The sequence below is a fragment of the Oncorhynchus keta genome, chromosome 9 (assembly GCF_023373465.1).
Source record: "Oncorhynchus keta strain PuntledgeMale-10-30-2019 chromosome 9, Oket_V2, whole genome shotgun sequence".
Taxonomy (NCBI): domain Eukaryota; kingdom Metazoa; phylum Chordata; class Actinopteri; order Salmoniformes; family Salmonidae; genus Oncorhynchus; species Oncorhynchus keta.
The window spans coordinates 35,863,130-35,889,699 of record NC_068429.1 but is presented as its reverse complement, the minus strand read 5'-3'; the positions used below and the strand labels follow the sequence as shown (position 1 = coordinate 35,889,699).

General features: G+C 43.2%; 1 protein-coding gene across 3 annotated transcripts in view; it reads right to left on the bottom strand.

Moving 5' to 3' along the window:
• antxr1b (ANTXR cell adhesion molecule 1b) overlaps positions 1 to 26,570 on the bottom strand; it is a 42,099-nt gene that overhangs the window by 14,004 nt on the left and 1,525 nt on the right. For all 3 annotated transcript variants that reach the window (XM_052525745.1, XM_052525746.1, XM_052525747.1), the window contains exons 3-11: positions 6,467 to 6,538; positions 6,228 to 6,299; positions 5,923 to 6,004; positions 5,702 to 5,732; positions 5,315 to 5,394; positions 3,948 to 4,016; positions 3,764 to 3,844; positions 3,508 to 3,568; positions 2,979 to 3,077 (exon numbers count right to left, since the gene is read on the bottom strand). In XM_052525745.1, coding sequence (XP_052381705.1) covers positions 2,979 to 3,077; positions 3,508 to 3,568; positions 3,764 to 3,844; positions 3,948 to 4,016; positions 5,315 to 5,394; positions 5,702 to 5,732; positions 5,923 to 6,004; positions 6,228 to 6,299; positions 6,467 to 6,538 — 647 coding nt within the window. The remainder of the gene's footprint in view (positions 1 to 2,978; positions 3,078 to 3,507; positions 3,569 to 3,763; positions 3,845 to 3,947; positions 4,017 to 5,314; positions 5,395 to 5,701; positions 5,733 to 5,922; positions 6,005 to 6,227; positions 6,300 to 6,466; positions 6,539 to 26,570) is intronic.

The following is a 26,570-nucleotide window of genomic DNA, read 5'->3' as shown; positions in this document are numbered from 1 at the left end:
GATTATAGAAGATTACACTTTAGATTATGTGTGTATATGAATACCTAATAGTGTATACAGTAGACAAGTCACCTGTATGTAGATAATCCCCAGACTAGAAATCCTATAGCTATGCATTCAGCAAGAGGTGCATGGAAATAAAAACAAAAACAAGCAAAATAGAGTACTGGAGCGAGTCCATTTACAAACTGTAGTATTAACGTAATAATCATAGTTAAATTAGCATAATTCCAACGAGTTGTAGTTCAAAGTGATTCAAATAATATAATTCAAATTGAAATACATTGAGACAAATCGTGAAAATTCCTTGCTTTGTTATTGTCTTTCTAGACCTTAAATCAACTGAAATCCTTCAGCGTGAGTATGGTTTATTTAGCCTGGCTGACAGAATGTCAGGAGATCCACATTCCCTCTGTACATCTGAGAAGCCTTAAGTATTAAACCAGCTGAAGGAAAGCTCTGTGTGTGTGTGTGTGTGTGTGTGTGTGTGTGTGTGTGTGTGTGTGTGTGTGTGTGTGTGTGTGTGTGTGTGTGTGTGTGTGTGTGTGTGTGTGTGTGTGTGTGTGTGTGTACACACAGACCAAAAATCATTAGGATTTGTAAGAACAGTAGGCATGCTAAACCCCTCTTGACAGCCTGGTCTCATAGACTAGGTGTAACATAGTAAATGTAAATCCAGGACACTCAAATGAGTATGATATGTTACATTTGGTCTGGTTACAGTACATAAGGCAGAAGGTTGCTTAAGGCAAAAATGAAAGGAGGGTGGTTGGTTGGGTGGGTCTAGCAACCCAAAGTTTGCTTGTTCGAATCTCATCACGGACAATTTTAGCCAATTAGTAACTTTTGAACTACTTACTACTTTTTAGCTACTTTGCAACTACTAAGCATGTTAGCTAACCCTAATCTTAACCCTTTTACCTAACCCTTCCCCTTACTCCTAACATTAACCCTAACCCCTAGCCTAGCTAATGTTAGCCAGCTAGCCAACGTTAGCAAACCAAAGTAAAATTCATAACATATCATACATTTTGCAAATTCGTAACATTATTTAACGTTTTGTAAATTCATAACATATTGTACTTTTTGAAAATTCGTTACATATATGAATTGTAATTCGTAACATATCATACTAAATGGATGATGGACATCCACAAATTACCAGATACCATAGGAAATGTAACATACAGTAAGTATCATACTAAATGGGTGTCTCGGATTTACATACAGAATCATATGAGACCAGGTTGCTCTTGCTTGTGGCCAAGGCAAACATAGCCCAATTTCCCCTACTGCCTGAGGGAAGACTGCAGAAATTAGACTTCAGTGTAAGAATTGGACTGCTCTCTATACTTAAGATTGCTTATCAAAGGATGTGATTGCAAGTCCCTGATCTACTGGAAATTATAATTTTTTACTGGAAATAAACCCTGGCTCTTGAAGCTTCAGAGAGCCTTTTACCTGGCTTGATCCCCAGAGGCACCCAGCCTACAGCAGATGTGCTATATTAGTTGTGGATGAATGCAAAGGAACAAAGAAACCACATTACATCGCTAACTCAGATCTGCCAATGCACTGCTGCAGACTCCATTAGTTGTAATTTGCTGCCAGTGAGGGCCTTTCATCAAAAGGTTTGTACCACAGTTGCAAAGAAGTTCTTTCTTGGCCCAAAGGCACATTTTTTGTCATGTGTAGGCCACCTTGTGGGATTCTGCTGCTCTACATTGGCCCAAGGTTCAGATAACTTTTTACTCTGGTTCCTTTAAAGTTTCATGGGAGGTTTAATTAACGCTCTTACTTTTAACAATACTGCTACCTTGTTTTGGGTTAACTTTTTTAAACTAAGCACAGAGAACACATAGAAATACATTTCCTTAGATATTAATCATGCAAAAACATGTTTTTTTTTTATTGTGACACAGCATCAGTGAGATTTAAACCCATAATCTTCTGTTCTTTAGCTATAGAATTAGTCCACTGCGGAACCAGGATGGGGCTAGCATGCCATTTTTTGACATACAATGCTGTTCATTTTAGTCTATTCAAACGGACCTAATTTCATAGGAAACAAGCACTCATTAAGATCAGGTGTGGCCAATTAGTGGGTGCGGCCAACACACCTGAACACACTTAACAAGATAGAGGATAGAGTTTTGTTGATGCTGAGAATGGACTGCATATTAAATAACATTCTTAGAACATTCTCTGAACTTTACTCAAGGTTTCTTGTGTTTTTATAGAACGTTTTAACGTTCTCAAAACTATTTTAGAACGTTTTAAATTGAACCATGAGGAAACATGTAGGAAAAGTTATGCTGAAGTACTGAAATTCCAACAGAAGAATGTTGTTTCTTAACATTCTCTAAACTATTTGAGAACATTCCCAATGTCAAACCAGTTGGAGAACGTTCCTAGAACATTACCAAAATTTAAATGAAATGTAACTATGTTTCAACTCCCAAGTAAACAATCTGGTAAAGTAATGAATTACCAAGAAAACAACAAAATTCCTTAATTATTAAATGTGGTGAGAATGTTCCAACGCCAAACCACTATCCTGCATCATTCCCAGAAAGTTGTGGAAGGTTGTATGCAAAATAACCATAGGACAACCAGGCTCTCACCAAGCTCCAGGAAACATATGGTTCTCAGAATGTTATTTGCTAGCTAGGCCAACTGGTGCCTGCTTGAACTAATGAGTATTCTTTCAGGCTCATTCCTTTAAGCTCTTTCATTCAGGATGGTTGAAATCCTTTCTCTTTGCCTTTTTCTCACACAGCCTGATGACACAGTCAATAACAGCCAACTCACTGTGGCATTGCTGAAATAGATGTATTTCTAAGCCTCATTACCCTGCACCTAGAATCCTGTGTGAAAGTTAAAGAGATTGTTTCCTGCTCATTAAAAACAGGGGTGTTGCTGATGAGATTCATTAGGGTTAATGGTCGGAAATTGTAGGTACCGTAACTTCCACTTACTCAAAGTGAGAGTGTCATTGATGCGGAAGCTACAAAGGACCTTCCCCACCTCACGGGCATGTGAGAAACCATTTCCTTTCACTACCACCTGGAAGGACTCTAAGACAGGATGAAAGGGAGGGAACAGGGAGAATCATCAATGGCATTTGATCACCTTGATAACATTGGTAAAGAGGAATTACAGTTGATAATAATATTTTCAAGTCCTTATTTCCTGAGGCCAAAAGCTCAGCAATTATCCATAATGATCTGTGATTATCTGAAATCGGACAATATTCAGGCCAAATGCAGGCTAGGCTGAGCTAGAGAGGATGTAACGTTTTAACCGTGCCTATTTATCTTCAGCTGGCACTTTTCATTTACACAGAGTCAAACACATATTTAAGTCAATCTGTTTCCCCCTTGCTGTGTCATTAGACACAGTTGAAACACATAGTGGATTGATCCGTGTCGTCAGCTTATCAATAAACAAGTGGCAGTGTCATGCAGCTGGAGCCCATTATGAAACCCACTCCAATACACCACTCACCTCCTGCACAGATACTAGAGGGCTCTGCTGCCAATATCTCAATGCATGATCTCTTCAGGATCTTAGGAGAAAGAGAGAGAGAAGGATGTGGATAATGGAGACAGCGGTGAACAGCACAAACTGTAAATATGTTAGTTAGATTTGTTGAAAGTACGTATGCCTTGGTATACTTTCAACCATGTTGAAACTATACCTTACTATAGTGAACAGATGTTTACGTCATTCTACCGGCCCCTAACATTGTTGCCCTACTTACTGAATCAATGGCTCCTTGCAGTGCCTCAAAGCCATCATTTACAGGGAAAACATGGTCCTTACTGTCGGCTATTGTCCAAAGCTGGGGAGGGAGAAGAAGTTTTATTTAATAACAGTGTAATAACAATAATGTGAGACTAGCCAACTGCTAAATCCCCTGCTCACAACAGAAACATGTGGCTCACCTGGGTTTCATTGAAGTCTTTTACTCCCACACAGTAGACAGAGGCACCCAGTTGACGCGATCGGCCGGCCTAGTGACACGCAAGAAGACATGAAAGCTCTTTTATAACTCTATATTGACCAAAGTAGAGAGAACTTCATTTGTGGTGTCAGATACTTTGAAAACCAATACAATGCACTGTATAAAGGTGTATCCGTAAAGGATGAGGATGGATTTTATGAAGCATCTATGGAAGGCTTGCAAGACAGATGGGTTTCTGTCTAGCCTTCTCAGTTTGTGCAACCAACTCAGTGGCCTGGTGGTTAGATTGCCACTCAACATTAAGGAGATCGATTCGGGGTAAGGCCCTGTGGCAGACTAGCGTCCTGTCCAGGGGTTGTATTCATGTACATTGAGCTGCCTTACGCTACAGAAAGATAGGCTCTTGGCCATATGGGCATTTTCTGACTCGGACAACGCGTACTTGTCCAAGGCTTACTTACTGCAGGTTTGTGCAGGTACTTAGCCTTAAGTCGTGACTGACGTTTGGAGACACGGGCGTTTGCTGTCTATAATGGCGTAGGCGATTTTGTAGCAGTCCACCCTATCGATTGTTGATGGTTAAATGTAGTGCTTCGAGTGTTCTTCCACAGCCAATGATGACTTCTTGGGTCTTGATGACATTTAATCAAGTCTAGGAAGTTCTGCACTACTGGCCACTGGCCAATGTATAAACTAGATTGAAACATCCGGTAATTAAAAGACTGAAATGACCAGCTGAAACAACTGATGTAACCAGCTGTATAGATAAATGGAAATGGAAACTCTAATAATAATAATTACATATGATGACAGGGAGTAGAGTATGAAATTCTGCTCTTCCAGGACTGGAATATCCTGTGGAATGTGGCTGACTATTTCCACTCGGCCCACGCTGAGTGTATAGATAGATATTGCTGTCACGTTCTGACCTTAGTTATTTTATTATGTCTTTGTTTTAGTATGGTCAGGGTGTGAGTTGGGTGGGTTGTCTATGTTCCTTTTTCTATGTTTTGGGATTTCTGTGTTTGGCCTGGTATGATTCTCAATCAGAGGCAGCTGTTTATCGTTGTCCCTGATTGAGAACCATATTTAGGTAGCCTGGTTTCACTTTTGAGTTGTGGGTGATTATTTTCCGTGCTAGTGTTTGTTACCACACGGGACCGTTTTGTTTGTTTCACTTTGTTATTTTGTATTTTTGTAGTGTTCAGTTTGTCTTATTAAAATGGACACGTACCACGCTGCAAATTGGTCCGACCTCTCTTACCCCTCATCAGAGGAAGACGACGAACGTTACAATTGCCAATAGATCATCCATTACTGCTGGTCTAAAACAATAATTTCTCTCACCTCTCTCTCTGCCAGATCGAACTGATTCTCCCTCAGTTCGCCATCTGTCAAGGCAATGATGACGCTGGCTGTACGGAAACCTGATGGACCAGGACAAGACAACAAGACAACAGTTAGAACAAGACAACAGAGCAGAACAGAAGACTTCTCAGAGGACAGACTGTACTGTCACTGAAGGGGAAGAAAATAATAGGATAATTCAATCGGACACCTCTTCAATTCTAACACTTCTGACACCATAGTTTCTTGGTAAAGGGTTCAACAAGGATCAATAGGTTTGAATTGTACTGGTAGCTTTTCATCCGTGTCTGCTTATGACTGGGAGCATAATGAGAGTTCTACCCAAATAATTTTCCCAAGTGCAAATAGCAAGAATAATTTACTCACTGTCTCCAGCATAGTAGATTTGTTCACTTGCCTGGAAGAGCAGATAGAAGGGTTTTTAGAAGAATACTTTATTGAGACAGCATTTTGTCTTCTGCTTTTACCCATATAGAGAGATAAGAATGGTTATTGGAACACAAAAATATCTTGTTCTAATTTTTGCAGTAGGAAGTCAAGCTGTTGCCTAGTTACCTTCAGCTACTGGCTTCCAATCCACTACTCACCCTTTGGAACCCTTTGTGCATGAAAGTGTCTCCCCCAGGGTGCACCATACGGAGCTCCTCCAGGCCTGCTCGAATCTGCTCCCTGCTCACACACACACACAAAAATACAGGCTATTTGTACTGTCAGTGTATCATGTGGGCTGTACCCCACAATAGAAAGATTGGCACACAGTACCTTCCAAAAAAAGATTGACCAAAGATGAAAATGAGTAGGTCACTAAAGGTGGTGTATTGTGTGAATCCTGCCTGTGTTCGTTGTGAGTAGTTAAAGCATAAGCACAACGGCTTGAGGGATTATGCCTTGCCTGTCTTCTGTGAGTTTCATCAGGATCCGTCCCTCTGTAGAAAACACAATGAAGGACATCCGCAGCTGAGGACTAGCGAGAGAGAAGGGTGGGGGGGGTTATTTCCACAGTGTTGCTGTTTTGTCCAAATAGTTTGTTCAATAACATGTCTGTTTACATCCTTACTGGACTTGACCAGTGTATATTAATTGAGCTCTCTGGGACATGTAGTGGTGTATCCAGGTAACACTATACTATACCTTATGAATTTATGAGCCAGATGATCAACAAAGTAATATATCTCATTCCAGTGGTGCTGTACACTCCCTGACCTGAAAGAAAGGTTGGAAGATGTCTGTTATTGTGGAGCTGTAAAGCTACCATGATTGAACTATCCACAAACCAATCACTGCTCCTGTGTGTCCTCCAATCAGCTCACCGGCGCCCCGCCTAAAGAGCATTACCTACTTTGATAAAGGTTGTGTTCCCCTGCTCAGACGTTTCTGATGCATGCCAGATATTACAAATCCTGGATAGGTATTTTAGGTTTCAGCTAACCACATCATATGTTATAGCAATCTGGTGCATGACGGCACAGTCAATGACATGGCACCAAAGTCATACAGTCGATAAAATCGACAGACGTAGCAATAAAAAAGCAAATCCAAGGAAACTCCAAGGAGGCTGAAAAATGTAATCTCTACAAATAATTTACAGGACACCTGGAGATTACTATTCCCAACTACAAAAGACAATACATTTTTTTCTCCAAGTAAGAAATGCTATTCAAGAATTTATTACACTTTTATTTAAAAAATGCTCTCTTACAATTAACCATGCCCGACTAGCATCACCACCCTGGATGGTTACGACCTTGAATATGTGGACATCTATAAGTACCTAGGTGTCTGGCTAGACTGCAAACTCTCCTTCCAGACTCATATAAAACATCTCCAATCGAAAATCAAATCAAGAGTCGGCTTTCTATTCCGCGACAAAGCCTCCTTCACTCACGCCGCCAAGCTTACCCTAGTAAAACTGACTATCCTACCGATCCTCGACTTCGGCGATGTCATCTACAAAATTGCTTCCAACACTCTACTCAGCAAACTGGATGCAGTTTATCACAGTGCCATCCGTTTTGTCACTAAAGCACCTTATACCACCCACCACTGCGACTTGTATGCTCTAGTCGGCTGGCCCTCGCTACATATTCGTCGCCAGACCCACTGGCTCCAGGTCATCTACAAGTCCATGCTAGGTAAAGCTCCGCCTTATCTCAGTTCACTGGTCACGATGGCAATACCCATCCGTAGCACGCGCTCCAGCAGGTGTATCTCACTGATCATCCCTAAAGCCAACACCTCATTTGGCCGCTTTTCGTTCCAGTACTCTGCTGCCTGTGACTGGAACGAATTGCAAAAATCGCTGAAGTTGGAGACTTTTATCTCCCTCACCAACTTCAAACATCAGCTATCTGAGCAGCTAACCGATCGCTGCAGCTGTACATAGTCTATTGGTAAATAGCCCACCCATTTTCACCTACCTCATCCCCACACTGTTTTTATTTATTTACTTTTCTGCTCTTTTGCACACCAATATCTCTACCTGTACATGACCATCTGATCATTTATCACTCCAGTGTTAATCTGCAAAATTGTAATTATTCGCCTACCTCCTCATGCCTTTTGCACACATTGTATATAAACTCCCCTTTTTTTTCTACTGTGTTATTGACTTGTTAATTGTTTACTCCGTGTGTAACTCTGTGTTGTCTGTTCACACTGCTATGCTTTATCTTGGCCAGGTCGCAGTTGCAAATGAGAACTTGTTCTCAACTAGCCTACCTGGTTAAATAAAGGTGAAATAAATAAAAAACTGGGTTAAAGAAATCCATGACATAGTGATATTCGATCATTCTCCTGGATCATGCTTAATTACACCAACAGTAAATTCACTTTTTGTAACCTTCTGTGCAATTGAGGGAGAAGGGCCTTGATCAGGGAGGTGACCAAGAACCCAATGGTCACTCTGACAGAGCTCCAGAGCTCCTCTGTGGAGATGGGAGAACCTTCCAGAAGGACAACCATCTCTACAGCACTCCACCAATCAGGCCTTTATGGTAGAGTGACCAGATGGAAGCCACTCCTCAGTAAAAGTCACATGCCAGCCCACTTGGAGTTTGCCAAAAGGCACCTAAAACTCTCAGACCATGATAAACTAGATTCTCTAGTCTGGAGAAACCAAGATTGAACTCTTTGGCATGAATGCCAAGCTTCAGGAAACCTGGCACCCTCTCTATGGTTAAACATGGTGGTGGCAGCATCATAATGTGGTGAAGTCTCTCAGCGGCAGGGACTGGGAGACTAATTAGGATCAAGTGAGCCTAATAGCACTTCCGGGTTGGAGTGAGCGGTCGCATTCGCACTTCGCTCTGCAGGTTGTATAACTTTTTCATTACATTTCATTATAGTACAACGGTTGATTTGTCTAATCCTAGCAATTCTTCTTAGCTAGCTACATAGCCGTCCTTGTATCAGAGATAATTGCATAATTATCGTATTTCGTCGCCCTAACGTAGCCTTACTGCTATTCGCCCAGGAGCTAGCAAACGCTAGCTAACGCCCACAGATTAGCATCACTGTAGTGCTATTCACTCAACTGAATGACTTGATTAGTTTAGTGTTAGCTAGCTACATAGCTGTCTTTGTTTCCAAGATAATTATGTAGTTTAGAGTGTGTAGTCTTGGAGTGATTATCTTAATTCACTGAGGTTCGCTAGCCAGCTATTTGTCGTCCTTAACGTAGGAGACTCTGCTAGCTAGCCAACAGCTAACAGCTAACAGCTAGCCAACGTCACCACACACACGTCTACTAAATCGAATTCAACAACCCGGTCAGGTAGTATCACATTTTCATTTCATTTCATTTACAGTACAACGGTTTGATTTGTTTGATCGTAGCTAGCTACATAGCTAGCTACATAGCGTCTTTGTTTCAAAGATAATTGTGTAGTCTAGAGCGATTTCCTAGGTTAGCTAGCCAGCTATTGTCGTTATTTTAACGCAACGTAACGTAAACAACACTGCTAGCTAGCCAGCTAGCCCCGAATAGTAGCACTGTAGAAACTATTACACTCAACGGAACGACTTGATTAGTGTAGTGTCAACAACGCAGCTACTGCCAGCTAGCCTACTTCAGCAGTACTGTATCATTTTAATCATTCTAGTCAATAAGATTCTTGCTACGTAAGCTTAACTTTCTGAACATTCGAGACGTGTAGTCCACTTGTCATTCCAATCTCCTTGCATTAGCGTAGCCTCTTCTGTAGCCTGTCAACTATGTGTCTGTCTATCCCTGTTCTCTCCTCTCTGCACAGACCATACAAACGCTCCACCCGCGTGGCCGCGGCCACCTAATCTGGTGGTCCCAGCGCGTACGACCCACGTGGAGTTCAGGTCTCCGGTAGCCTCTGGAACTGCCGATCTGCGGCCAACAAGGCAGAGTTCATCTCAGCCTATGCCTCCCTCCAGTCCCTTGACTTCTTGGCACTGACGGAAACATGGATCACCACAGATAACACTGCTACTCCTACTGCTCTCTCCTCGTCCGCCCACGTGTTCTCGCACACCCGAGAGCTTCTGGTCAGCGGGGTGGTGGCACCGGGATCCTCATCTCTCCCAAGTGGTCTTTCTCTCTTTCTCCCCTTACCCATCTGTCTATCGCCTCCTTTGAATTCCATGCTGTCACAGTTACCAGCCCTTTCAAGCTTAACATCCTTATCATTTATCGCCCTCCAGGTTCCCTCGGAGAGTTCATCAATGAGCTTGATGCCTTGATAAGCTCCTTTCCTGAGGACGGCTCACCTCTCACAGTTCTGGGCGACTTTAACCTCCCCACGTCTACCTTTGACTCATTCCTCTCTGCCTCCTTCTTTCCACTCCTCTCCTCTTTTGACCTCACCCTCTCACCTTCCCCCCTACTCACAAGGCAGGCAATACGCTTGACCTCATCTTTACTAGATGCTGTTCTTCCACTAACCTCATTGCAACTCTCCTCCAAGTCTCCGACCACTACCTTGTATCCTTTTCCCTCTCGCTCTCATCCAACACTTCCCACACTGCCCCTACTCGGATGGTATCGCGCCGTCCCAACCTTCGCTCTCTCTCCCCGCTACTCTCTCCTCTTCCATCCTATCATCTCTTCCCTCTGCTCAAACTTTCTCCAACCTATCTCCTGATTCTGCCTCCTCAACCCTCCTCTCCTCCCTTTCTGCATCCTTTGACTCTCTATGTCCCCTATCCTCCAGGCCGGCTCGGTCCTCCCCTCCCGCTCCGTGGCTCGACGACTCATTGCGAGCTCACAGAACAGGGCTCCGGGCAGCCGAGGCGGAAATGGAGGAAAACTCGCCTCCCTGCGGACCTGGCATCCTTTCACTCCCTCCCTCTCTACATTTTCCTCTCTGTCTCTGCTGCTAAAGCCACTTTCTACCATTCTAAATTCAAGCATCTGCCTCTAACCCTAGGAAGCTCTTTGCCACCTTCTCCTCCCTCCTGAATCCTCCCCCCCCCTCCTCCCTCTCTGCAGATGACTTCGTCAACCATTTTGAAAAGAAGGTCGATGACATCCGATCCTCGTTTGCTAAGTCAAACGACACCGCTAGTTCTGCTCACACTGCCCTACCCTATGCTCTGACCTCTTTCTCCCTCTCTCTCCAGATGAAATCTCGCGTCTTGTGACGGCCGGCCGCCCAACAACCTGCCCGCTTGACCCTATCCCCTCCTCTCTTCTCCAGACCATTTCCGGAGACCTTCTCCCTTACCTCACCTCGCTCATCAACTCATCCCTGACCGCTGGCTACGTCCCTCCCGTCTTCAAGAGAGCGAGAGTTGCACCCCTTCTGAAAAAACCTACACTCGATCCCTCCGATGTCAACAACTACAGACCAGTATCCCTTCTCTCTTTTCTCTCCAAAACTCTTGAGCGTGCCGTCCTTGGCCAGCTCTCCCGCTATCTCTCTCAGAATGACCTTCTTGATCCAAATCAGTCAGGTTTCAAGACTAGTCATTCAACTGAGACTGCTCTTCTCTGTATCACGGAGGCGCTCCGCACTGCTAAAGCTAACTCTCTCTCCTCTGCTCTCATCCTTCTAGACCTATCGGCTGCCTTCGATACTGTGAACCATCAGATCCTCCTCTCCTCTCCACCCTCTCCGAGTTGGGCATCTCCGGCGCGGCCCACGCTTGGATTGCGTCCTACCTGACAGATCGCTCCTACCAGGTGGCGTAGCGAGAATCTGTCTCCTCACCACGCGCTCTCACCACTGGTGTCCCCCAGGGCTCTGTTCTAGGCCCTCTCCTATTCTCGCTATACACCAAGTCACTTGGCTCTGTCATAACCTCACATGGTCTCTCCTATCATTGCTATGCAGACGACACACAATTAATCTTCTCCTTTCCCCCTTCTGATGACCAGGTGGCGAATCGCATCTCTGCATGTCTGGCAGACATATCAGTGTGGATGACGGATCACCACCTCAAGCTGAACCTCAGCAAGACGGAGCTCCTCTTCCTCCCGGGGAAGGACTGCCCGTTCCATGATCTCGCCATCACGGTTGACAACTCCATTGTGTCCTCCTCCCAGAGCGCTAAGAACCTTGGCGTGATCCTGGACAACACCCTGTCGTTCTCAACTAACATCAAGGCGGTGTCCCGTTCCTGTAGGTTCATGCTCTACAACATCCGCAGAGTACGACCCTGCCTCACACAGGAAGCGGCGCAGGTCCTAATCCAGGCACTTGTCATCTCCCGTCTTGATTACTGCAACTCGCTGTTGGCTGGGCTCCCTGCCTGTGCCATTAAACCCCTACAACTCATCCAGAACGCCGCAGCCCGTCTGGTGTTCAACCTTCCCAAGTTCTCTCACGTCACCCCGCTCCTCCGCTCTCTCCACTGGCTTCCAGTTGAAGCTCGCATCCGCTACAAGACCATGGTGCTTGCCTACGGAGCTGTGAGGGGAACGGCACCTCAGTACCTCCAGGCTCTGATCAGGCCCTACACCCAAACAAGGGCACTGCGTTCATCCACCTCTGGCCTGCTCGCCTCCCTACCACTGAGGAAGTACAGTTCCCGCTCAGCCCAGTCAAAACTGTTCGCTGCTCTGGCCCCCAATGGTGGAACAAACTCCCTCACGACGCCAGGACAGCGGAGTCAATCACCACCTTCCGGAGACACCTGAAACCCCACCTCTTCAAGGAATACCTAGGATAGGGTAAGTAATCCTTCTCCCCCCTAAAAAGATTTAGATGCACTATTGTAAGTGGCTGTTAAGCACACAGCCAAGACAACGCAGGAGTGGCTTTGGGACAAGTCTCAATGGCCTTTCGGTGGCCCAGCCAGAGACCAGACTTGCACCCGATCGAATATCTCTGGAGAGACCTGAAAATAACTGTGCAGCGACACTCCCCATCCAACCTGACAGAGCTTGAGAGGATCTGCAGAAATGAATGGGAGAAACTCCTTAAATACAGGTGTGCCATACTTATGTAAATGTGTGATTTTAGTTTATATATTTGTATACATTTGCTTTTGCTTTGTCATTATGGGCTATTGTGTGTACAGTCGTGGCCAAAAGTTTTGAGAATGACACAAATATTCATTTTCACAAAGTCTGCTGCCTCAGTGTGTATGATGGCAATTTGCATATACTCCAGAATGTTATGAAGAGTGATCAAATGAATTGCCAAGTCCCTCTTTGCCATGCAAATGAACTGAATCCCCCAAAAACATTTCCACTGCAATTCAGCCCTGCCACAAAAGGACCAGCTGACATCATGTCAGTGATTCTCTCATTAACACAGGTGTGAGTGTTAATGAGGACAAGGCTGGAGATCACTTTGTCATGCTGATTGAGCTTGAATAACAGACTGGAAGCATCAAAAGGAGGGTGGTGCTTGGAATCATTGCTCTTCCTCTGTAAACCACGGTTACCTGTAAGGAAACACGTGCCTTCATCATTGTTTTGCACAAAAAGTGCTTCACAGGCAAGGATATTGCTGCCAGTAAGATTGCACCTAAAATCAACCATTTATCAGATCATCAAGAACTTCAAGGAAAGCAGTTCAATTGTTGTGAAGAAGGCTTCAGGGCGCCCAAAAAAGTCCAGCAAGCGCCAGGACCATGTCCTAAAGTTGATTCAGCTGCGGGATCGGGGCACCACCAGTCCAGAGCTTGCTCAGGAATGGCAGCAGGCAGGTGTGAGTGCATCTGCACGCACAGTGAGGCGAAGACTTTTGGAGGATGGCCTGGTGTCAAGAAGGGCAGCAAAGAAGCCACTTCTCTCCAGGAAAAACATCAGGGACAGACTGATATTCTGCAAAAGGTACAGGGATTGGACTGCTGAGGACTATGGTAAAGTAATTTTCTCTGATGAATCCCCTTTCCGATTGTTTGGGGCATCCGGAAAAAAAGCTTGTGCGCAGAAGACAAGGTGAGCGCTACCATCAGTCCTGTGTCATGCCAACAATAAAGCATCCTGCGACCATTCATGTGTGGGGTTTCTTCTCAGCTAAGGGAGTGGCCTCACTCATAATTTTACCTAAGAACACAGCCATGAATAAAGAATGGTACCAACACATCCTCCGAGAGTAACTTCTCCCAACCATCCAGGAAGAGTTTGGTGATGAACAATGCCTTTTCCAGCATGATGAAGCACCTTGCCATAAGGCAAATGTGATAACTAAGTGGCTCGGGGAACAAAACATCGATATTTTGGGTCCATGGCCAGGAAACTCCCCAGACCTTAATCCCATTGAGAACTTGTGGTCAATCCTCAAGAGGCGGGTGGACAAACAAAAACCCACAAATTCTGACAAACTCCAAGCTTTGATTATGCAAGAATGGGCTGCCATCAGTCAGGATGTGGCCCAGAAGTTAATTGACATCATGCCAGGGCAGATTGCAGAGGTCTTGAAAAAGAAGGGTCAACACTGCAAATATTGACTCTGCATCAACTTCATGGAATTGTCAATAAAAGCCTTTGACACTTATGAAATGCTTGTAATTATACTTCAGTATTCCATGGTAACATCTGACAAAAATATCTAAAGACATTGAGGCAGCAGACTTTTGAGAATTACACACATATTCATTTTCACAAACTTTTGGCCACAACTGTAGATTGATGAGGAAAAAAAACAATTCAATCCATTTTATAATAAGGCTGTAACCTAACAAAATATGGAAAAAGTCAAAGGGTCTGAATACTTTCCGGATGCACTGTACATATCCAGTGGAAATTTAATAAAAAACAGTTTTCTGTCCTGAGCTCACTGGTGCAGGAAACTCTGAGGGCCCGGAATAGGCTGGTTGATACAATGTTGCAAGTTTGCTAGCCACTGCTTCAGGCTGGACCCAGTGATGATTTGATACACTAGCAATAGCTCAAGTCGAGACAGATAGAAAGGGAGGCAGAGAGAGAGATGAATATGATTGAAAGAACCACCATTTTCATCAAGTAATTTTCTACTGTTTATATTTTGTCGGCTTTAGGCCTACGTATTTTACTTAGTTGGCGATGGAAGTTTTAGGCCTACTGCTGTATTGGCCTATAGGCTCTCTCTGAGTTCTATGCTCTCATTTCTTTATCTGCCAATTGATCATAGTGTATCAATATGTCCATATGCAGAGGTTAGTGCTCTTGCCATAGTTCAATTTGAACTTTTAGATTTTTATAATTTCACTTTAGATTGTTAACCACGAGACAATGATTTAGAGAAATGAAAACGTTATTATTGAAATGAAACTATCATGCAGATCGGTAGAAATGGTTGGATGCAATTGTAAGTTTCAGCCAAACTTGAAACTCACGAGCTGCCTAAGGGCTTTACTATTACAGCCATATAAAACAAATTGGAAAATGCAAGCACCTGCACACATAAACAGAAATATGGAAATCAAAGGCCCGTCCAACTGATTCATTCTGGCGCTTGGTCTGCTGCAAAGAGACATGTTTATGGAGTGAGATAGCTGCCAAAAGCTTGAACGTACGTATCATTAGGATTGTAAGAAAAAACATACCTAAATTGTTAGGATCGTAAGAAAAGCCATGCGTGAAACATGAAACGTAAACTTGAAATTAGATCTGTAAACGTACAAACCCTATGTTACAACTATAAATTACCATTTACACGTTCAATTCTTACTTCTTACGTCTCCCTTTACTCGGTTACAGATCTTTTTTTATATGTACAAACTTTTGTCAGTAATGTGACATGAACCGAATGTATCTAGTCGAAGTTAGCTAGTCAATCAAGCAACTCTAGCCCAGACATTAGAGTTGCTTTGCATCTTCGGGTTTCATTTCCAAAATAAAAGTCTAGAGCTTGTTTTAGAACTGCATTCAATGACGACATGATACCAGTAGATAGCGGAGTATAGGCTTGGGCCTTCAGCAAATGACTTCTGTGAGAATGATAAACGGTACAGAAGAGTGTTGTCTAGAATAACCGCTTGAGCTGCAAAATAGAAAGTATTTATGACTTAGGCTTGGCCTATTCCGCTCTCTAAATATGCCATGCTGTTGTGTTATTTAATGGCCATACAATTGCATTATTTATTTTTATAGCTGCGTGTGGCTACTGTGGTGATCATGTAACCTAATGAATCACACTTTTTCCAGTATTTGGGAGCACAGACTGTAGGACTTATATTAGGCCTTTTAACTGTTGTATTAGTAAATTCCACTCTGTATGTTGGCTTGTTATAGCCATTTGCATTGCACATTCCATTGCACAGCCTCTGTATCCATATCAATAAATGAGACAAAACAAAATATTGATAAAATCTTGGCTATAACCTGTTCTGGGCGAAATATCCACGGGGTCCCAAATGATTAAGACTATTTGTAGCCTATTCGTCTTGCCAGATCTGTTTTCCCTATCGGCCACTGCACATGCTTCTTCAAATAGTATGTTAAACATTTATTTAGAGGCTATATTTATAGGCCTGTGATAAAAACAGTTATAAAACACAAAGAGTTCTAAATTACTTTGCAAGATACCAGCACACAAAATTATAGCCTAAATTGCCATTTCTACAAGTCGAAGGACTATTTTTTATTTGGATATAATGGTGGAAAATGACAAGATTGTTTTAACACTGTTTATGCATCGAATAGCTTTGATGAGTACTCTGTCATCTGTGTCTGTGTGGACTGAGTTGGGCCTCTGGGGCTTGGCGCTGGCAATTGATTTATGGTGATGGAACCTAGATTGAATTGGTGTTTGTGTACTGAGGTACCAGGGAGGAGATGGCTTTGGTATGGATAGCGAATAAGAAGAAGAACGCTGATTTCTATACAATTGGAACAGTCTTCACAGCAAATGCTATCTGGCTGGGGGATACTCCTTTCTCACATACAAATCCTAACCTTTTGACTCATTTGTCGTGGCAGAATCAGAATTTTTTAGGTAACATTTATAAATAAGATGTTTTTTCTTCTTCATTTTATAGCATGCTTATGTGGGCAAAAGTTACTTGGGCCCAGAGAGGGGAGAGGTCTGGTTAGTCTTATCTGTGAATATGTCATGTGTAAACGTATCTTTTAAACCATGTGAAGGGATGATTGAGGGGGAACCAATTATCTCTTGGCTCCACAATGTCTGCGTGCCAGTCAGTCTCTCTGTGATCTTGTCCAGGAGGGGGTGTATTTGATATATGCCATTGGAAGAGGTAGTGTTTTTGGTTCTGAGTGGTACCAAGAGCGAGATAAGAACATAGTTTAGGAGACCAAAGCTGAACGATAATTTATAGCCAATGCTGTCTGGCTATGTGTGTCTTTGCTATAAAGGATCTCAGTTGCAATGTGTAAGCACTCTCAGAGAATTCATTTATAGACACTGAATTTATCTGAGAGTCACAGGGTTGTGATGGAGCTCATATAATTAAAGATGGACTTTATGATAACTGTCTTGTGTGTGGTTTGCTCTCTTGTGATTTGGTAATACAGGAAATTTTCACACATTCCACACATCTGTTGTTAGTCATGTATTCAGGAGGATGTGTCTTAACTATAAAATGCTGTGGCTCAGTTCTACTCGTTGGGTTCTCAGCAATCAACTTCGAGTGATTGTTGACCAGCTCCATTACTGCAATAATTAATCAATATTAAAGTATGATTGTTTGAAGCATCTCCCACTTGGTTAGAATTTCCACCACAATAGGCTTACATTTAACATTGAATTATTAAAGTGACAGGCTAAAGAACTTGATCATTTTGAATACTCACATGGATTTCAATACAGAAATGGATAAGTCTGTTAATTTCTCTTTGATTGAGTTCCTATTGCAACTCAGACAAATGACTGACGTACTGACTGACTGAACTAAATGAAGGATGAATTAAATGTTCAAATGTGTTGGAATGACGAGTTGCACGCATCATGCACGCTCTGCACTTTATTTGGCCAGTAGGCAAATATTAGAGTATAATGACTCTATTGATGCATGCCTCCAGAAGGGCATCTTCTGAGGCTGAGGGGTGCTGTTTCGAAGGCTCATAGTACTGTGTTGCTGCACGGAGATCACAAGCTCTTCAGCTGGGCAACAGTGTTGTGATGGAGCCTATACGGAGACTACCCAAGACCACTGCAACAGAGTTATTGTAAAGTGTGGGAATAAGCTTATGCCAGATTTAGCCTATGTATAAGGGCACAAGGCGAGATCTATATGCAGACACTAGGCAGAAGGTTGAGCTCCAATATCTATTATAACACAAGTGGTAGGCAAAAGGCAGGTCGGATACAGGTGAGAGTTCATAAACCAGGTCAGAGTCCAACCAGTACAGAGCGTTAGACAGTCTCGAGGTCAGGACAGGCAGTGGTTCAGTAACCAGAGTCCGAACAGTACAAGACGTTAGGCAGGCTCGAGATCAGGGCAGGAAGAATGGTCAGGCAGGCGGGTTCGGTGTCAGGACAGGCAAGGGTCAAAACCAGGATGACTAGGAAAAATAGAGATTGGAGGGGAAATAGGAGCTAAGAGATGACATCTGGTTGACTTGGCAAACCAGACAAACTGGCATAGAGAGACAGAAAACACAAGTATAAATACACCAGGGATGATGAGCGACACCTGGAGGGGGTGGAGTCAAGGACAGGTGAAACAGATCAGGGTGTGACACTATGTTTGACCTCTCCCTTGTTAATTTCAAAGTCCCCCTCCTACAGAATATGCTTTTGCAAGATTTTGAGTGATGAAATAAATATGAAAAGAATCTATAAAAAAAAAACATTTTGAGTGGCAAAGAATCCAGTGGTCATACCTAATTCATAGATTCACCAAACATCTATTATAAGTTTCATTATTCCTGGTAGATACTACTGTTTATGATTGCAGACAGAGCCCAGAGAATGGGATGGTGCAATGTTTAATTAGTCATATTTTGATAAGGTGCATGCATGGGGATGTCCACGTCACCCAGAGATAATTATGCCCATGCTATAGAGACACACCTAGTGAACTGAAACTTCACTGTTGTAGGCATAATACAGTTATTGCTACCTATACTTGCGTTTGTTGGTGAGATGAAACTACCGAAACTCCGTAAGGTGTTATTGTACGGCAAAATTGCAACACAAGATATGTTCAAGCCTAAAATGTTAGTCCGCAATCGGAACATGGTGTTTGTACATTCACAGATTAAATGTTACGTTTCATGTTTCACGCATGGGTTTTTTTACGATCCTAACAATTACGTAAGGAGTTTCTTACGATCCTAACGATAAGTACGTTCAACTTTTGGGAGGTAACTCGCTCCATACATTTGAGTCCTTGTGACTGCCATTCAAATTCGCTACAACGTTCTGCTGCTTAGCCTAGGCGAACACCTTGCATAGCCTACAGTATCTTAGAGAGTCTAACAGCTACAGATGTAGAATCTTAATTTGATTACTCTTTTGTTGCTGAGAATTTTCCTGCATGAGGTTTAAAAAGGCTTCTAAAGTGTGTAATTTCCACTTTAAAATGTCAGACTTGATTTGCCCTAATGAAAGATGTATCAATCCCTAAATAAATATGAATTCTAATCCACATAATAATTACCATTTCCTGTCGCTGCAGGATTATTTTCCTGCTGTTGAAAACTGTCTCAAATTAAGACCCTACATCTATAGGTTTATATGACCAAAGGGAAGTTCATAATAACAACTTTATTCAACTTTAACAACTTTATTCATGGTGCTTTACTAACAGTAGTATTTCCAACCTTATGGCAACTATCTTTCTAATGACTGTAGGTTAGTAGTCTACATGAGCAGACCCAATAAAACAAATAATATTGGGATTCTGGAGACTGGGGGCTGTGCTTGTGTAGCCTGTGTGTCTCATGTCAACCCGCCCTCCAAATTCGCAACAACACCTCCTTTTTGCAGGCCATTATAACCCTACAGTGGCCCACTAGATTGAGTACCCATTACCTGAAGGCGAATAGTTAGAGTGGGCAAGTGAAAATAATTAGAATATGGTGGGTGAAAAGAGCCAAAAATGAGCCAAACTACCTACTGTCGCCTACCATTAAAACACAGGAGAATGCTGAGGGGAGGATGGCTCATAATAATGGTCAGAACGGAGCAAATGGAATGGCATCAAACACCTGGAAACCATGTGTTTGATGTATTTGATACTATTCCACTGATTCCGCTCCAGTCATTACCCCAAGCCCGTTCTCCACAATTAGGGTGCCACCAACCTCCTGTGGATTGAACGTCTAACTGACATGTCCTGATACCAACGCCTGACTAACCTCTGCGTGACACCTGCGTCTTAAAAAATAGCATTGAGCTATATTGGGAATCTGCAGACTTTTATAATACCATAAACCTCTCAACTGCGGCAAGGTCTACTCATTCAATTTTGATTCTATTTTCTTTATTTTAGGTAACAAAGAAGTCCTCTGCTGGCAACTGTAGCCTATATTCTGCTGTTGTTTTTTTGGCACCGTTGCATTTGATGTAAACCGCATGGCAATTACGCACTCCAACGGTGATTATATGCAACATGCATCAATATGTATTATCACAATTATCACAATCATCTAGCTTATATATTATACAGTTGAAGTTGGAAGTTTACATACACCTTAGCCAAATACATTTAAACTCAGTTTTCACAATTCCTGACATTTAATCCTAGTAAATAATTCCCTGTCTTAGGTCAGTTAGGATCACCACTTCATTTTAAGAATATGAAATGTCAAAATAATAACAGAAAGAATGATTTATTTCAGCTTTTATTTCTGTCATCACATTCCCAGTGGGTCAGGAGTTTTCATACTCTCAATTAGTATTTGGTAGCATTGCCTTTAAATTGTTTAACCTGGGTCAAACGTTTCAGGTGGCCTTCCACAAGCGTCCCACAATAAGTATGGTGAATTTTGGCCCATTCCTTCTGACAGAGCTGGTGTAACTGAGACAGGTTTGTAGGCCTCCTTGCACGCACACGCTTTTTCAGTTCTGCTCACAAATATTCTATGGGATAGAGGTCAGGGCTTTGTGATGGCCACTCCAATACCTTGACTTTGTTGTCCATAAGCAATTTTGCTACAACTCTGGAAGTATGCTTGGGGTCATTGTCAATTTGGAAGACCCATTTGCGACTAAGCTTTAACTTCCTGACTGATGTCTTGAGATGTTGCTTCAATATATCCACATAATGGTCCCTCCTCATGATGCCATCTATTTTGTGAAGTACACAAGTCCCTCCTGCAGAAAAGCACCCCCACAACATGATGCTGCCACCCCGTGCTTCATGGTTGGGATGGTGTTCTTCGGCTTGCAAGCCTCCCCCTTTCTCCTCCAAACATAATGATGGTCATTTTGGCCAAGCATTTCTAATTTTGTTTCATCAGACCAGATTACATTTCTCCATAAAGTACAATCTTTGTCCCCATGTGCAGGCTTTTTTTATGTCCGTTTTGGAGCAGTGGCTTCTTCCTTGCTGAGCGACCTTTCAGGTTAAGTCGAAATAGGACTCATTTTTACTGTGGATATAGATACTTTTGTACCTGTTTACTCCAGCATCTTCTCATGGTCCTTTGCTGTTGTTCTGGGGTTGATTTGCACTTTTTGCACCAAAGTACGTTCATCTCTAGGAGACAGAACGCGTCTCCTTCCTGAGTGGTATGACGGCATTTTTTACAGAGGTCTTGGCTGATTTCTTTTGATTTTCCCACGATATCAAGCAAAGAGGCACTGAGTTTGAGGGTAGGCCTTGAGGTACACCTCCAATTGACTCAAATGATGTCAATTAGCCTATCAGAAGCTTCTAAAGCCATGATGTTATTTTCTGGAATTTTACAAGCTGTTTAAAGGCACAGTCAAATTAGTGTAGGTAAACTTCTGACCCACTGGAATTGTGATACAGTGAATTATAAGTTAAATAATCTGTCTGTGAACATTTGTTGGAAAAATTACTGTGTCATGCACAAAGAAGATGTCCTAACCGACTTGCCAAAACTATAGTTTGTTAACAAGAAATGTGTGGAGTGGTTGAAAAACTAGTTTTAATGACTCCAACCTAAGTGTATGTAAATTTCCGACATCAACTGTAGTTGTGATAAAATCTAAATCTGTGCAACCACTTAAGGGTAGCCTAAACTCCAACGGATATTTCACTGTTCCTTTCTTATAATTCACATATCTCCGCTGGCATCTCGCCTATCTCTTCCCCCTCTCTCTAGCTCTTAAACGAGCCGCCTATAGCTATATATTGACAGTGAACAGCGACATAGTTTGAAACGATTTGTAAATAAGAATAGGCATAGGCCTATTCGAGATGGGAAGCATCGATTGATCCTCTTTCTTGCCGAATTGCTATTAAATAGGCTACAGTGTTGGCAATGAGCCTGCGGGGAAGTTTCAAAAAAACTTGTGGCTATGCAAATCGTCCATGACAGGAGTTCAGGGGCAGCCTTTGAGCCTGACAGGCACTTGCCATCCGTCTCGACGCAATCCTTGCATTAGGCTACATTCACAAGATAAGAAAGTGTAAATAAAACACATATTTGTTTTAGGTTGCAGCTAGTAGCCTTGTTGTCTAGCATGCTAACATTAGCTAGCTATCCTTGCAATTAAGTTATCTAGATAGCTACATGGCTAACTACCACCCATTGATAATAGCCATTATTGTGGCTAGCATGTCATTGTCACTATGTGTGTTGGTGGCTAACTAGCTAGCCATGTAAGGTATCCGGGCCAGGCCCCCAGTGCCCCCAGTCTGGAGCGTGAAGTCATGAACTCTGCTGGTCGGCTACTACATAGCAACCTAGCAGTGCCAAAAGCCATGGTCTGCCATAGAAAGCCTATGTAAATTACAATGGCTAGAACGGCCAAACAAAAATGTTTTATACAGACGTTTTGCCCTTTAAAATTGGTTTATTATCTCCACAGTAAATTATTTTAAAAGTTTGCTAGAAATCAAGATATTTCATTACATAGTGATCCATTCTGACTACTACATTTGCCCTCAGCTCCCAGCTGTGCCCTGGACACCATTTGCGAATTGATCGCCCCCATCTAGCTTCAGAGTTTGTTCTGTTAGGTGACCTAAACTGGGATATACTTAACACCCCGGCAGTCCTACAATCTAAGCTAAATGCCCTCAATTTCACACAAATCATCAAGGAACCCACCAGGTACAACCCTAAATCTGTAAACAAGGGCACCCTCATAGACGCCATCCTGACCAACTGGACATCCAAATACACCTCCGCTGTCTTCAACCAGGAACTCAGCGATCACTGCCTCATTGCCTGTATCCGCTACGGAGCCACAGTCAAACGACCACCCCTCATCACTGTCAAACGCTCCCTAAAACACTTCTGTGAGCAGGCCTTTCTAATCGACCTGGCCCGGGTATCCTGGAAGGACATTGACCTCATCCCGTCAGTTGAGGATGCCTGGTCATTCTTTAAAAGTAACTTCCTCACCATTTTAGATAAGCATGCTCCGTTCAAAAAATGCAGAACTAAGAACAGATATAGCCCTTGGTTCACTCCAGACCTGACTGCCCTCGACCAGCACAAAAACATCCTGTGGCGGACTGCAATAGCATTGAATAGTCCCCGCGATATGCAACTGTTCAGGGAAGTCAGGAACCAATACACGCACGCAGTCAGTCAGGAAAGCCAAGGCCAGCTTCTTCAGGCAGAAATTTGCATCCTGTAGCTCCAACTCCAAAAAGTTCTGGGACACTGTGAAGTCCATGGAGAACAAGAGCACCTCCTCCCAGCTGCCCACTGCACTGAGGCTAGGAAACACGGTCACCACCGATAAAGCCATGATTATCGAAAACTTCAACAAGCATTTCTCAACGGCTGGCCATGCCTTCCGCCTGGCTACTCCAACCTCGGCCAGGCGGAAGGCATAGCGGATGTTCTGAAAGAGCTGCAAAACCTGGACCCGTACAAATCAGCTGGGCTTGACAATCTGGACTCTATTTCTGAAACTATCCGCCGCCATTGTCGCAACCCCTATTACCAGCCTGTTCAACCTCTCTTTCATATCGTCTGAGATCCCCAAGGATTGGAAAGCTGCCGCAGTCATCCCCCTCTTCAAAGGGGGAGACACCCTGGACCCAAACTGTTACAGACCTATATCCATCCTGCCCTGCCTATCTAAGGTCTTCGAAAGCCAAGTCAACAAGCAGGTCACTGACCATCTCGAATCCCACCGTACCTTCTCCGCTGTGCAATCTGGCTTCCGAGCCGGTCACGGGTGCACCTCAGCCACGCTCAAGGTACTAAACGATATCATAACCGCCATCGATAAAAGACAGTACTGTGCAGCCGTCTTCATCGACCTTGCCAAGGCTTTCGACTCTGTCAATCACCATATTCTTATCGGCAGACTCAGTAGCCTCGGTTTTTTGGATGACTGCCTTGCCTGGTTCACCAACTACTTTGCAGAGTTCAGTGTGTCAAATCGGAGGGCATGCTGTCCGGTCCTCTGGCAGTCTCTATGGGGGTGCCACAGGGTTCAATCCTCGGGCCGACTCTTTTCTCTGTATATATCAATGATGTTGCTCTTGCTGCGGGCGATTCCCTGATCCACCTCTACGCAGACGACACCATTCTATATACTTCCGGCCCGTCCTTGGACACTGTGCTATCTAACCTCCAAATGAGCTTCAATGCCATACAACACTCCTTCCGTGGCCTCCAACTGCTCTTAAACGCAAGTAAAACAAAATGCATGCTTTTCAACCGTTCCCTGCCTGCACCCGCACGCCTGACCAGCATCACCACCCTGGATGGTTCCGACATTGAATATGTGTACATCTATAAGTACCTAGGTGTCTGGCTAGACTGTAAACTCTCCTTCCAGGCTCATATCAAACATCTCCAATCGAAAATCAAATCTAAAGTCGGCTTTCTATTCCGCAACAAAGCCTCCTTCACTCACGCCGCCAAACTTACCCTAATAAAACTGACTATCCTACCGATCCTCGACTTCGGCGATGTCATCTACAAAATTGCTTCCAACACTCTACTCAGCAAACTGGATGCAGTTTATCACAGTGCCATCCGTTTTGTTACTAAATATATACCACCCACCACTGCGACCTGTATGCTCTAGTCGGCTGGCCCTCGCTACATATTCGTCGCCAGACCCACTGGCTCCAGGTCATCTACAAGTCCATGCTCGGTAAAGCTCCGCCTTATCTCAGTTCACTGGTCACGATGGCAACACCCATCCGTAGCACACGCTCCAGCAGGTGTATCTCACTGATCATCCCTAAAGCCAACACCTCATTTGGCCGCCTTTCGTTCCAGTTCTCTGCTGCCTGTGACTGGAATGAAAGTAAAGATACTTTAATAGCAAATTACTCAAGTAAAAGTGAAAGTCACCAAGTAAACTCCTACTTTGAGTAAAGGTCGTATTTTCAAACAGCTCTTACACTAAAAGGGCATTATCACAATTTTCACAGTGTTATTCCAACCTCATAGGTTGGAAATGTATATAAAATACAGGACAATTTAGTTGTTGACTGCTCTGGGCCTTTAAGCAGGCCAGAAGCCAGTTCATTCAATATTCTGCATTCTGAGATGAATGCAATTTCAACTCATGTAGTAGTCACAAGCATCTAAGCATGTTAGCATGTTGATACACTTGCCATGGATAATTTTATCTTCAAGTCTACCTGGGCCTGCTTACTGCTTATTCAGCCATATTTGTTGATAGAACATCTTAATGTCATAAGGAGTTGGCCAGAGAGCAGAAACAGCTGCATTAAAATAAACTATATACAATTATATACCATATCTGGGGTGATAGAGAAAGAAAGAAACCAAGAAAAACTCTGTAATGACAATGTTACCGATAAAAACACAGAGCAAATCAATATTGTTCCCCCCCGACTTTTACTGACACCTCTGAGAATACTGTGTACTTTCTTAGCTTTTTTCATTTCGACAAGAGACGTGGTGGAATAATCCTTTATCCTCTTTGGGGTGTTAATTTGAATCCATGTTATACAAATGTCATTATGACTTACTTCTATCAGGCATCTTTTCAGAATCACATCAACGTTAGTCTGAGTGAAGAGATGATCTTTGCCCTGCAGAACCAGCAGAAAGAGGATATTGTGTGTGTGTGTGTGTGTGTGTGTGTGTGTGTGTGTGTGTGTGTGTGTGTGTGTGTGTGTGTGTGTGTGTGTGTGTGTGTGTGTGTGTGTGTGTGTGTGTGTGTGTGTGTGTGTGTGTGTGTGTGTGTGTGTGTGTGTGTGTGTGTGTGGGAGAGAAAGAGAGCAATAGAATGAGAAAAAAGTGTGCACTAATGTAATACGTTTTCATAGAAATATGTTTTTCTAGTGCAGTCACAAAAGCAGGGACCTTTTGAAATGGGGAGTAGTTTGGGCAGCATTAAGGAAAAATATTATTCAGATGATTATTCACTGGTTCAGCACAAAGTGAGCACAGCATTTTCCAAAACACCAGTCAAATAGGATAATGTCACTGCGACTTTGAGATGTGAACACTTTAGACTTGAAAAGTATGGCACATAGAGCAATGCATGGATGGATCGCAACACGTGCCTTTTTCTATAAGCCCACAGATGTCCCAGAGGTTTTGAGTGATTGGCCGATTCCGACTGACACAATAGCAATACAGCAGATATGAATAGTTATAGAATGTCCCACATATTTTCTGGATCCGTTTAATTAAATACTTCAAAGATGTTGTTTCTTGAAAGTCTGAATACATTGATTGGAAAGGATGAATCAAAAGATCTCTCCTTTTTTCTCTCTCTCTCCACCTCTCTCTCTCCACCTCTCTCTCTCCACCTCTCTTTCTCTTCCTCCCTTTGCTTCC